General features: G+C 44.4%; 1 protein-coding gene across 1 annotated transcript in view; it reads right to left on the bottom strand.

Moving 5' to 3' along the window:
• Window positions 1-677: 677 nt before the first annotated feature.
• LOC148833596 (complement C3-like) overlaps window positions 678-13,171 on the bottom strand; it is a 49,821-nt gene continuing 37,327 nt past the window's right edge. Inside the window, exons 32-41 of the mRNA XM_088916285.1 lie at window positions 12,860-12,953; window positions 11,771-11,822; window positions 8,518-8,605; window positions 8,132-8,221; window positions 7,220-7,322; window positions 6,229-6,318; window positions 5,227-5,313; window positions 4,346-4,429; window positions 3,188-3,332; window positions 678-2,074 (exon numbers count right to left, since the gene is read on the bottom strand). Coding sequence (XP_088772411.1) covers window positions 1,936-2,074; window positions 3,188-3,332; window positions 4,346-4,429; window positions 5,227-5,313; window positions 6,229-6,318; window positions 7,220-7,322; window positions 8,132-8,221; window positions 8,518-8,605; window positions 11,771-11,822; window positions 12,860-12,953 — 972 coding nt within the window. The 3' untranslated portion in view covers window positions 678-1,935. The remainder of the gene's footprint in view (window positions 2,075-3,187; window positions 3,333-4,345; window positions 4,430-5,226; window positions 5,314-6,228; window positions 6,319-7,219; window positions 7,323-8,131; window positions 8,222-8,517; window positions 8,606-11,770; window positions 11,823-12,859; window positions 12,954-13,171) is intronic.

Raw genomic sequence — 13,171 nt, 5'->3', positions numbered from 1 at the left:
TATAGCAAATACGCAATTGCACGACAATGGCCAGCAGATGGCGGTATTTACCATTTACTCGTTCACCCACTCCCTGGGTTACCTGCTGTAGAGGTCTGATTCTGCAAGTTTTAATGGAACTCATATCTTACATAAGTCGGAATGCATCTTTCTTATCGGTGGTGTGAACCCATGGAGAGATTAGCCATTCATGATCTCACAGCGATTCTCTCCCAGCTGTGTGTGCTAGAGTGGAAAGAGGGGCAGGAGAGCAGAACTGCAGGCTCAGCAGGGGCTATTGTACTTTAATGGTGCTGATCATGGAGGGGGGTAGATAGCAAGAGAGAGAATGTAGCAGAATGTTACAGTCCACAAGTGAGTGAGAGAAAGACAGGAAACTTTCCCTGTTTATAAACTGAGAGAGAAATGACATAAACATGTTTTATAGCCCTATAATTAGATTTGTATGCAGTTAAAAACATCCACTTCAGTAAATTAGTGTTTATGCATTTGGGTGTGCATTTTTTATGTATTTATTATCCTCCTACAGATGGTAAAGGAAAAGCTCCTGTGTTGTAATTTCTGTAATGGAAAGTTACTGAGAAAAAGTGTTTTATCCTAAAAATGTTGTTTACGGGCAGAACTGTGTTGCAGAAGCAGCTGGATTCTTAGAACAAAGTGTGATAGCACCCAGCTCGTCAAGGGCACGGGATGTTTTAATAATGTTTATCTCTGCTGCTTGAAGAAGGGAGAATGAGAAACTAGGGACTCTCCCTGCTTGTTTTGAATCAGCCTTCACTTCTCTGCACAGACCAGTGATTGCTTTTTCCCCTTCCCGGGGGTTTTAAGTGTCTACGTCCTGGATGAATCTCCCTGCCGTTGGGTTACGGACTTCCAGTTTTGGACATTCCTAGACTTGTCACTACCGTCACCACCCCCTGTCTGTCAACCCGTCCTGACCCTGCTGGATCTTCCCCTGATGTTCTCCAGACCCTTCCGGATTGTACCGTCACGCATAGGGTCTTTAACAACGCACTCCACAGGAGTCTCACCCGGCTCCCGTGCCAGCCACAGTGTGTGAAGTATGGTGATGCAGAGATTTGGCGCACCAGGAGAACGGTTTCAGGAACAAAGTACGATCCTAATCCTGGCATTCTCATGCAGTAGAGCAAATTCATCCTGTCCTGTCTCATTGTTCGAGAAGGCAAAATCAGCTGTTAACCATATGGCATATCAACCATATAGGGGCAGTACAGTGGCTCTGTGGCTCAGGATCTGTGCCTGTGGCTGGAAAGTTGTCGGTTTGTATCCTGTGGCTGGCAGAGGAATCCTACTCTGCTGGGCCCCTGAGCAAGGCCCTTAACCCCAACTGCTCCAGGGGTGCCGTATAAATGGCTGACCCTGCGCTCTGACCTCAAGCTTCTCTCTCCCTGTCTGTGTGTCTCATGGAGAGCAAGCTGCAGTCTGTGAAAAGACAAACTCCAAATACAAGAAATTGTATCTGGCCAATAAAGTGATCTTATCTTATAACCATAACGGAGACATTTCATATATGCTCGCACACAGTGTTGAACTTTGGTTAACAGTCTAATTAAGAATCAGGAGCTAATTTACATCATCGAGAGCTTTGCTGCAGTGAAACCTGTAAAGAAACACACCTGTCCAGCACAAGGATTGGAGACCCACGATCCAAAGGGATGTAGATAGAAATTGAAAGACAAATGCAGAATTCTACAACACTGGCCACTAGAGGGCGGCATGTAGCATCGCTACTAAGTCTAAACCAAACTCGTGACATGGGTAGAATAAATAGGTATGATTAAACATCTTGATGATACTCTACAGAATTTAAATACTATGATATTTGAGAACAACAATTAAATGTCTGAAAAAGCCCTTTTTAGTAACCAGCGTTTCACTGAATAGTAGTAGTGAATGGCTTGGTGAGAGAGTCGATCAGGAAGGACATCCATAACCAAGCTCACTGCTAACAACCGCAAGATCTTCACAGGTGCTCTCGTGTTCACTGGATTGACAGTCTGGTCCTTCCGGCCACCACTCGATCCAAGTTTCTGACCCCAGGATGTATATGTAGCTAAAAGTCAGAAGAATAAGAGGCCATTTTACTGAAGTCCACTCTTAACCCGCAGCAAAGCAGATCATTGGTAACTGTCTCTCCTCCTGGTTGTCAGGGCTTTAGCAGAACACTCCCAAAGGCAATGACCCACAATCTGAGTGAATGCGCTGCCAGATAAAAAAAAAATGAAGGGAAAAATACTACATTGATAATCCAAAACATTTGATTTTATGAGATTATTTTTTTAGGTATCGGCTTCATTTAGAATACTAAAATAATTTGTGTGAGAGCAGTGCCGGACTGCAGGATAAATGTAAAATGAACGTTGAGTTATTTATCGTGTGTTTGGTTGGGAGCACATTAACTTCAGCATATGGAGCTCCTGTGTGACATTATCAGTTCTGCAGCTCGTCTGAAGGACACTGTGCTGGGACACAGTACTGACCTTCTTAACTGCAACCTAGGAAAATAGACGTTTCTAGCCTTATTACACACCAGCAATTCATGTGGGCTTTCTTGGTGCTCTTGAGCATGCCATTAAGAGATGACATCACACCTCCTGACATGACATCACAAGATCACCAGAAGAACATGATGACTCATAGTGTCCCTACTGTTTGTTCATGTAAAACTTGACTAAGTCGGGTGTATATAGAGAGAACTGGCCCTGCTCTCATGCTCCCCCTGCTGGCCTGAGGGTGTCATTAAACAAGGTGATGATCCTTTTGGGAATTCCAGAGTAGAGTTTATTGCCATCTGCACAAGTGCAATGAGATGCTTATTTGAATGTGTGCTCCAATGCAAATACGTCAGGGAATTACCAAAAACAAAAACACAGAACAGTGGTAAGAACAACAACAAGTTAAATAACATACATACAAAAAATCACCATTGTGAGCCAGTGGTATGGGTAGATTTCAGTAATCTGACAGCTTGAGGGAAGAAGCTGAGTCTAGGCGTTCGTGCCTTTATGCTCCTAAAGAGCCACATGGAACATCCATGGCTCTGGCACCATGTTGGATCAAACTTGATTTGGAAGTTGGATCAACATGATCAAACGTCCAAGCACGGAGAGTAGAAAAGAGAATGGCAACTGGCAAGTTCCCTGTTATTGAAAGAAAAGCAACTCACGGATCCGTATCTGTCTTTGGACGCAACTGATCCTGCGGCCGTCCGATGATGAAATACTTCTGCCCCTCTCTCAGGCCCAGAGTGTCTCTGCAGGCCACGTGAGAGAGGAACATTCTTTGAACTGGCAGACTGAACAGCTCATCTCCTGTGAAAAGACATGCCCTTTCTTTTTAAGGATAGCAGTGGCCCTCCTGTCTGAGTGGAACAGGCTGAAGAGTGACCCATCTGTGAAGAGGACCTGATGCCATTGCTGATGAGTCCATCGCAGCCTCTGTCTGGCCCAAGCCAGTCGGGTGTGACGTCTAGGAGGTGTGAGCAGAGGGCCTCTGACAGGTCGCCTTGCTCTGAGGCCAGCAGCATGGAGCCTCACTGTCCTGTCACTGATGCGGGCAGTGTGTCTGCCGGCAGTTTCAGCAGCAGTACGGATGGCAGATCTGAAATGATCTCTCAGATGGACCTGTCTGATGTGTCGGTCCTGCTCTGGTGTGGTCACTCGAGGGCGACCGGATCTTGGACAGTCATCTGTCCTGTGGGTCTGCTGAAACCTTCTCTGCAGTCGGGACACAGTGGAGCGGCTTACTCCATAGTGTCTGGCAACGCTGGCACATGACATGCCTGCCTGCAGCATGCTAATGGCCCTCTCCCTTGCTTCTGGTGACATTCAAGGCATTATGGAAATCACAGAAAACTGACTAAGTGTGGCCTTTTTCTTGTAGTGACCTAAGCTTTGAATGAAGGCCTTTTTAAAGGTGACCTGATCAGGCATTCTTCCACCTGGACCTCATTGGGTGAAAGTGCACCTAATGAGCTTTCGTATGATTGCCAAGTTGCAATGCCTCACTGCACAAGCTGTATTGCTGGTCAGAGGGCTTAAAACCAAATGAAAACTTTTTTGTGAAAGTAGAAAGTACAAAAGCTATAACTACAGTATTCTCATTCCAGAAAATGTGCATTTCTTTTTTCCATCAATATACAGTATATAACGTTTTCACATTCTGTTCCTCTGCGAACCGAGCCAATTTAAAAGGTAAGCCAGTAAACAAGACAATACAACTGACAGTGCTACTCATTTAGACTAACGGCATTTGGTTTGTCTGACAAAGCATCTGCACAGGACACTGAGTCAGCCATTGCAGGCCTGAGAGGGAAGAAAGCTACCTTGTTTCAAGACGGCTTCAATCTCCATGACATATTCCTCATAGCTGCTGGAAGGGTTTCTCTTGATTAATTTGGCTTTAAAAACTGCAGAGAAAACACAACAAAAATGGCTTCTAAAATGTAGAAGTACTCACATATGTCAGTAGAGATCACTCTGCAAACATATACCTACAGTTACACATTCATATAGAACTGAGTACATGTATAGACCATGTGGTCTCTCATTTGGGAAATTGAGAGATGGGCACTGCACAGATCTGTGGTGCCTGATTCTTGCTGTAAGAGTGGAGTACTCCATTCATTCTTCTGCAGTGCAATTAAACAGGTATGGTAATAATTACAGTAGCTCAACATGGAATTCCAAATGCATTGTGTCCAAACATTCGATAAAAGCCAAAGTGTTAACTTGAATGTTACAGTAGCGTCAGCAGTCCTGATTCTAGAGAGATAGGCTTTCGTGCTCTTTTAATGGGACTTAAACTCATTGATCATTTTGTTTTTTAGTGTAAATGAAGAGGTCTTGCTACTCATTGAGTAAACAGAACTCCTTTAAGCGAATGCTTTAAACTTAGTGTTGTACACTGGGATTAATAGACACTTTATCATCAGAACTGTGCATGAATTGCACATTAGTAACAATGTAATATAAAAATGTGTTTGATTGCCATTGACAGTATACTGTCATACCAAGTTAACAGATGTGTTCCATCTCCAAATAACAAAGACCCACTGAGGCATGTGTTTAGTTTCATTCTCTGTGACAAAGAACCTTTTACCACGTTTCCAAGTCTATAGCAGGTTATGTCGTTCAGAGACCAGTTATTTGTACTTCCCTACTCCAGATTCAAAAGGTAAAAGGTCAAGATTAAAAGTTGTGGTACCGTAGTTAGTAGCAGTGCATGCTTTAATCAATCGCATATCCACAGTAATTTCCTCATCCTTCTTCTTCTTCAGTGCACTACAGCTTTCTGTAGAGAGAAAGAAATCACAAATCATTCATTTCGAATTTTACCTGTTAGTTATTTCAGCTGTTCTAACAATTATCCCTGAGTGTGTTTGACAAGATGTTGATGCAGGGTTCCAGTTCTTCATGGGGCTGAGGGTGTCTTCACTCCAGCTGTAGCAGCAATGCTTGGGCGGAGCGGTTGCACTGTGGCTAAGGATATGTGCTTGTGGCTGGAAGATTGCCAGTTTAAATCCTGTGGCCAGCAGTGAAATCCTATGCTGTTGGGCCCCTGAGCAATGCTCTTAACCTCAACTGCTCCAGTATAAATGGCTGACCCTGTGCTCTGACCACAAGCTTCTCTCTCCCTGTCTGTGTGCCTGTGTGTCTCATGGAGAGGAAGCTGGGGTATGCAAAAAGACAAATTCCTAATGCAAGAAATTGTATCTGGCCAATAAATTTATCTTTAATCTTAATTGTTAATATGCTACAGGACAGTTGGGAAGGCTTTTTAGAAAGGCTTCTCTCTGGCCTTGACTGGACACCAACTCTAGTACAGAAATCCCTGCTGATCCAAGCCTGCAGGAAGGCAGGGATGAGGGGCTTCCTTCATGTGCAGCACATCCTGGGACTGTATCTCTACTGGGATGTTCCCATAGTTTTCACTGGGGAAATTTCAGATTTTCGGTACGTGGCATGAGGTGTCGGCCTCTGGCTATTGGAAACAATAAACATCTCTAAAACTTGCAGGGTTCCCACTCTGAAGAACTGGAACTGTCCATTACAGATCACATGGGTCTGCAACCTTTATTTCATAAAACCTTCCCAGAGATGAGTTGGTCATTATCAGCTCTTATCGAATCTTGTGATATGATGTAGTCCATAGACTTCCAGCATGCTTTTGGAGTTTAATGCTCTTCCTTGGCCGACTGGGTCGTACCTTCGGCGCATCGACAAACACTGTCCCTGCAGATCCTCCCAAGTTGGGCCTGCTTCTTGACTGGGTGATAGAACCTTGTGCAGCGGATATCTGAAAGACAGAACGTTTTAGTCTTTCCCCAAGTTCATTGAGAAATATTTTATAATCATGTGACTTTGTGTGGAAGACTGTGACTGTGCACTCAGGATGGATCTCCCAAAGGCCATTAATTTTTCAATAAGCCGGATGCTCCCAATCTCAATCAGGCAATTGAACATATTATTTGAGGCCCCTGCTTATTCAGTGCCCAGACATTGAGCTACGCGCTCAGTGCTAAGCTTTGCAGTACCGAAACACTTATCCAACCGATGCCTTCTTTTTCCCCTGGATTCACATGCTCTGAATCAGTGGTGCCATTCAGCTCTCGCTGCTTTTTTTTGGCTCATAATTTTTCCACTCTTTTCTTTTTCGTTGTCTCCTCCAAAGCTATGTCTCCCCCAGCCTTCTCTGCTGCTGTTTTCATCCCACTAGGAACCTTAGCATTATTTAAGACCGTTTCATTCCAGCCAGCCTCTCTGCTGCATCAAGGCAGCCTTTTTCCTGGCTTAATACTAACAGTTGTATTTAAACCATTCTCTCTGCTGCATTAAGGTAGCCTTTTTTAGACCATATTGTTCATACAGCTACATTTTCAATCAGCCTGCATTATTACTTCATCTTAGCCCAGGGGTGTCCAATCCTGATCTCGGAGAGGGTGTTGTGTCTGCAGGTTTTCTTGGTCTCTTTAAAGCTGCAGCGACTGAGAAACTGGGGGATGCTGTGAAATTGATCCAGTTAAGAAAAGTAACCAGGCGGTTTAGCTCATAAATAGCTGTGCTGCAATGAAACCCTGCAGACACACTGACTAATGGCCAGCACTCAGGGACCATGTTTGAAAAGCCCTCGTCTAAAGCAAATGTGTAGATTTATAAAGAACTGTAACTCTGGAGAGAAAGGGTTCTTTTGCCCTTACCATTGGTGTAATACCCATAGATTGTCACACCGGAAGGCTGGATGAGTTTCACCTCAAACATCTGGTGCAGGGTGATAGAGAGGCACTGTGTTTCGTTCAGAACCTGCCGGGTTGATCACACAAGAAATCAAAAGAATGAAATTATCGTGTACAAATTGCAGACTTTACTGCATCAGAGAGGCAAGCAGCCTTTCTCAAGATTGGCGTAGGTCGTAGCATCTGAAATTTCCTTGCATTTCATTTCTTGCTAGCTGTTATTAATTTAGCTGGATTTTCAGCTTTTTATGTGGTTGACTTTCATCTTCTGAGACCACTTTCAAGCGTTTAATACTGATATTTTTCAAAAGAAAAAAATGTGGAGGAGAGAAGCATTTGGAATAAGCATTTTGGAATAAAGTGCTTTAGGACCAGCTTGTGAAATATGAACACCACAGCACCTGCAAACATATTATTTTCTATTATTGTCTATTATTATCATTGTATGGACTTCATGAACAAGACTATCAGTACAGTTTCAAGCAATTGTGTGTAACACTCTGAGATGGCTTCAGGTTACCATTAGCAAGGTTTCCTTGTTATTCACTGTTGAGCCAGTTAAGGTGGTTAAGTTACCTTGCCTCGATAACCATGAAAGATTGTGAGGCAGCTACAGGAGGTGGTGGGGTATTGGGTGGACACAGGCTGTCTACCAACTCTTAGTTGAAACTCTATCATTTAGATGCTAAGCACCTAAGCTTTATGCCCAATAAAAATGAATGGTGAGTGAGAGAGAGACTGTCTTGCTATCCTATCACTTACAGTATACCCTACAATACCTAAGGATCGTGCTTTGGAAAGCTACATGATGAGAGGTCATTTTTCACTTAGTTCTTTGTCCTATCGTTTATACACTGCAGTCCCTAAAGACTATACCTTGTAAAGATGAATGATGAGAGATCCTCTCTCGCTCAGCTCTTTGTCCAGATTAAAATGGTCGATATATCGGTCCACTCTGTTTTGTAACTTTTGCAACAAAAAAACACATATTTTAACAGTACATTCAGTACATTCAGACTAGCCCAGGCTACAGCTGCTAATTCCTCAATTTCAGAATCAAGAAATCAGGAAGGACTATCAGGATCAGGAGTAGTGCTGTAAACAAGAGCTTTGCAACAATATGTGATGAGAAAAGTCACCTCATCAGAGCTTTGTTTTTTTCTTAACTACTGCCAGCGGGTTTGAGGAACATTAATTGCAATGTCGAAATGTTACAAAAGAAGAAAGTGTAGTCTGTCAGCCCAAGCGGGACATTTGCATACATTTTGAAGCTCCTCTATTGAGGGCACGCAGCCGGTGGGCAGGGAGATGTCCAGTATGGTCATGGTAGCATCGTGGTCACCCAAGTACCTGGGGAAAAGACACAGGTAAGGCAGTCCAAGGTTATTTTAGCACGGTATCATACAGATTTTCAGCGTCTGTTACAGTGCAGAGTGTCACGATCGCTACTCCTCCTCTTAAGGGTGCTCCAGCCCTTCCTTGTTCTACCTCATCCCCCACACCTGTTCCTTATTCCAGCCCCTCTTTAGTTCCACCTTAAAAGCCAGATGTAGACATCACTCGACACTCCTCATTGAACCCCGTTTCGTGAGAGCCCGGGTCCTGCTGCGTCTGGCTCCGTTATGATTTTAACCTTCTGTTCCTGATCCCCCCCGCCGGTTCTGACCCGGTTCCCATGTTTTAACCCCCGGATGGATCTCCTGGCCTTGGACTCTCGCTTCTGTCTTGGATTACCCGTTTGGACTTTTACATGGATTGTTAGCCCCGGAATCACTACCCCTGGACACCTGCACCCCTTGGACACACCCCCTGTCTCCATACCCTCTCCTGCATGGCTTTTTCCCCAGTGTTTCCTCACTAATCCGGATCATGTCGTCTGAATAGGGCCCGGAAAGAACTGTTCGTGACACAGAGTACAGCACAGTCACAAAGGTATTCACCAAAGATACACGTTAAGAAAACATTGCACTGCAGTTATTCAGCGACAAGATACGTTTCTGGATTATTCTATTTTGCCAATGCTTCCTAATATGTGCCAATGCGCCGATATTCACTCCAGGACTCCAGGACCTAGAGGGGGTGCTGTCTTTTCTGTTTTTCATTTCACCCAGGTTCCCTTACTGACTTGACCTGAACCAGTCGTTTACTTGATTGGCCTTTATTACCACTCTTTCAGGTCTTTACTCATGCCGTATACAACCTGCTGGACTGCGACCCTTCGAGATCAGTGGTGAATAATACGGATCTACTGCATTAAAGCCAGCGCCTCTGGGTATGTTCTAAAACCTTAAATAATTGAGACATATTTAGCGTGCGTTTTTAGTGCATTCAGAGCTAACATGCTGTGGTGGATGGTGCTTCTCAGGATATACAGGCACTGGCCTTTCTCCCAAATTGGTCTGAATGTTAAAGAGAATGATGTGCAGACAGTCCTTCATTTACTCACTCTTGAGCCATAGGCACAGTGCGTTTCATTACAGTATACTTTGATATCATCCTGCTCTATGTACTGCCTATGTCATTATATCCTAATATCCTCTTCTATATTTTGCAATATAATACTGTAACGCATACGGCCGCCATTGCAGGTTGTGCGAGCCGGCTTACCAGGGTGATGACGTCACCGCCCTTCCCTGTGAATAGCAGGGACCGCAGCCGCCGGGCTGATGGGAGATTTCCCTTAAGCTCAACTGGCTGGGTCCCTGTTGAGTGACGCCGGAGGCCTGGGTTCGAGTCCCTGACGGTAGGGGGGCCGACCTGAGGCAGCAGCGGTGAGGGCACATACCCACGTGAACCCGAGAGCACTACAATACACTACATTTTGCATATATGCAGTGTAAGATGACCAGGGGAAGGGTCATCCAGGACAGGTATTTCAGGAATGACCTGCTCAATATACTAGACTTAGACCTGAGCAAGATGGCCGCCAAGAGAAACCAGCTGACCCGCAGTTGGAAAGGGCTTATTCCTAAAAACAACGAGACACAGGTATGTCTCATCAGGAAACAAAATATGAATGCCCCGGAAGGGGTGAACTGGTGTGGAAGCCAGTAGGTGAATGCATTTTGGAGGAGATAGAGGAATCAGGTCGGTGTTTGAAAGGATTGAAGAATTACGGATTAACGGAAGGAAATATGGATTCCGGTTTACGGTTCGTGGCTTGGATGCGACGCGGATTTGTGGTACTTTATGGACTTTGGAACTCAGATTGAATAAGGATTGAGAGGACGGGTTGCGGACTGGGTTGGAAGATAAATGGACTGGAGAAACCGAGTAAAACTCCACGGAAATTAAAGAAGAAAAGTGTGGTGTGAGTACTTTTTCTCATTTACGTAAAATTTTCCCCCGGAGACACCACAGCAGCCATAAATAGTTATCATTTCCATAAATTATGCATAAGAATTTATACATAAGCAGAAGACCTGTATTGAAAGGGGCAACAAAACAAAAACATGGATTTTAAGGCTATACAAATTAACAAGGGGTTCTTGGTTCCTTTATCCAGTAATCCAATCACTGAATCCAGTCATTAGCCAATTACATCATGATCCGAAGCAGTTGACACTCAGTTGACCAAGTACTCCTAGAGATGGACAAGCTTGACTTGACTAGGGTATTCTTGGTGAGCTGCATGCATGTAAACTCACCCCACCATCCCCCTGACAGTGGCTTGCAAGACAATCACAAAGCACAAGCTCTCAGTGAAAACTACTCGATGCTGCATCTGTAGTAAGACGTCTGGGATTCAGTGTAAAAAATAATGAATGAAGGGTTGTCATTGTACATCACACATTGACACATACTTGAGCCTTATCTGGAGTGAGGGTCTTGGGTATCTCCTCATGTTGGATGACTAGGAGGGAGGGGATTATAGGAAAAAGCAAAAGGGACTGTTGTTTCGAAAGGTTAGTTTTTGACAACACTGTTCTCTTTGCTGTGTTTGCTCATCTGCCCCCATGTGGAGAATTTAATGAGACTAAGGTGCAAATGACACATTCCAGGGCACAACAGAGAATAGAGGGTGAGCCTCTGGACTCATGCCTGGTGGCCTGTGGATTTGAGGTCTTGCAGCAGACAGTGCTGTTGTACCTTTGAAAAAGATGCTGTATCCCAGTCCACCAGCTGTATAAGTGGGGACCTTTGCAGCATTGTTGGGGGGGGGGGGGATCCCTGTGATAGACGTTGTGTTTCTGAGAGTTGGGGTCAAGTGTACTCTGTCCAGTTAAAGCTACTGGCACATCTTGTCAAATGAACCAGTGTGCACTGGAATGCTTGTCAGTGTTTTGGGAACCTGTGTACTGTGTGATGAAAGTGCCGTACACAGCCTTGCTTGTATACAAAGCATTGGTGTGAAGGTGAATCACCCATCTTAATGAAATGCAGCAGTGCAGACTAGTGCACTCTCCTCATACAGATTTCCAGTGTGTAGGACCTGATGCAGTGTGGACTAGCATGCTCACCTCATACAGATACCCAGGGTGGAGAACCTGATCTAGTGTGGACAAGCAGACTCACCTCATACAAATATCCAGGGTGTAGGACCTGATCGTCCTTGCTGGGGCCTTGGCTGCACAAGGGGAAAAAAGGAGGAGAAAGATTAAGACTAACTTAACATCTGGATAACTTTTCAACTCATGCCCTGCTGCAATATTTTCCCCAGCTTCACTTCAGTTCAGCAGGATGTGCAGTAAATATACTGTACAGTCCTTAATGTAGAAACGTGACTCTTTGGTTTGGCTGACTACTAGGCTTGCAGTCTCTGAATATCTACTGTCAGGAATATGGCGGATAGGAACAATTTGCTAAATAAAAGAATATTGAAGACCTAGAGACAGTTTTCAGATTTTGTGATTTTAAACGCTACAACTCCATGTTTGAGTCTGTTGGCCAGGACCCTACTATTTTTATAGATTCTGTTCTGACACACCCCAGGGCTTGTTACAGATGATATATTTAGGAGGCACAGTCTTTACAAACAAGAGCTCTTTTCTCGCTTCCCATAGTTTTTCTAGCTGCTTGTTCTCCATTCCATAATGTCAATTCACGAGGAATGACAATGCCCCAAAATCAAAGCGTGGCGAACTATTGTGGAGTGAATATTTGGCTTAACCGGCTTGGCTGAGGGCCGACCTCCTGGCCGTAGGATGAGGAGGCCAGGAACCCCACACAGGTGAACCAAGGGGCAGCTGCAGAGGTGGAGTTGGGGTGGAGGTACTGTATGATGCAAAAGTCGCACAGGAGGGAGAGGGAGATATCGCATTTGGTATTTATAGCATTCGGTGTAGGAAGGACGAAGGGAGTGATTGCTAATCGCTGACAGCTGGGGATGATTGAGCATAGTTGTTGTCATCCCTCCCGAACTTTAGTTAAATAAACTCCATTGAAAATACTCTACACCTTTCACTGCTCTGTTGCCCTTGTTTTTAAAAAGCTCTAAGAGAATATGAGGTAAGGCATGGGCATGGGCGTCTTTCTGATGAATTTCTAAGGTTCAGCAATAACATCATGGGAAGACCACAAGGACAGGACTCTGAGGGCAACATAGCAACATCCCCCAGGAAAAACCCCACAGAGGCGGGACAGGGGCAAGATGAGGACACTTACGATCCACTGCTTCTTTGATGGCAACTTCTAAGTCAAATGACTGGCATTTATCCTGTTGGTTGTCTTTCGGGAGGACATAATACTCTGTCACAACCTGCAAAGGAACCAGCCACATGACAGACTGAATAAGTGTACAATTCCCATTTATCATCGTCTGCAATTTTTTCAAATGAAAATGGCTGAAGATCAGACTGTATCGATGAACCCACCGATCTAAAACAGATTCTACAAAGACCACGCAAAGCTGATGGAGATTGCCTGTTGCTATCAAAATATCTTAAATGCTTCTTCTGTCCTTCATTTACCACAAAG

The sequence above is a fragment of the Atractosteus spatula genome, chromosome 5 (assembly GCF_055471065.1).
Source record: "Atractosteus spatula isolate fAtrSpa1 chromosome 5, fAtrSpa1.hap1, whole genome shotgun sequence".
In the NCBI taxonomy this organism is placed as follows: domain Eukaryota; kingdom Metazoa; phylum Chordata; class Actinopteri; order Semionotiformes; family Lepisosteidae; genus Atractosteus; species Atractosteus spatula.
Note: the sequence above shows the minus strand (reverse complement) of the source record. Positions and strands in the feature narration are given on the sequence as shown.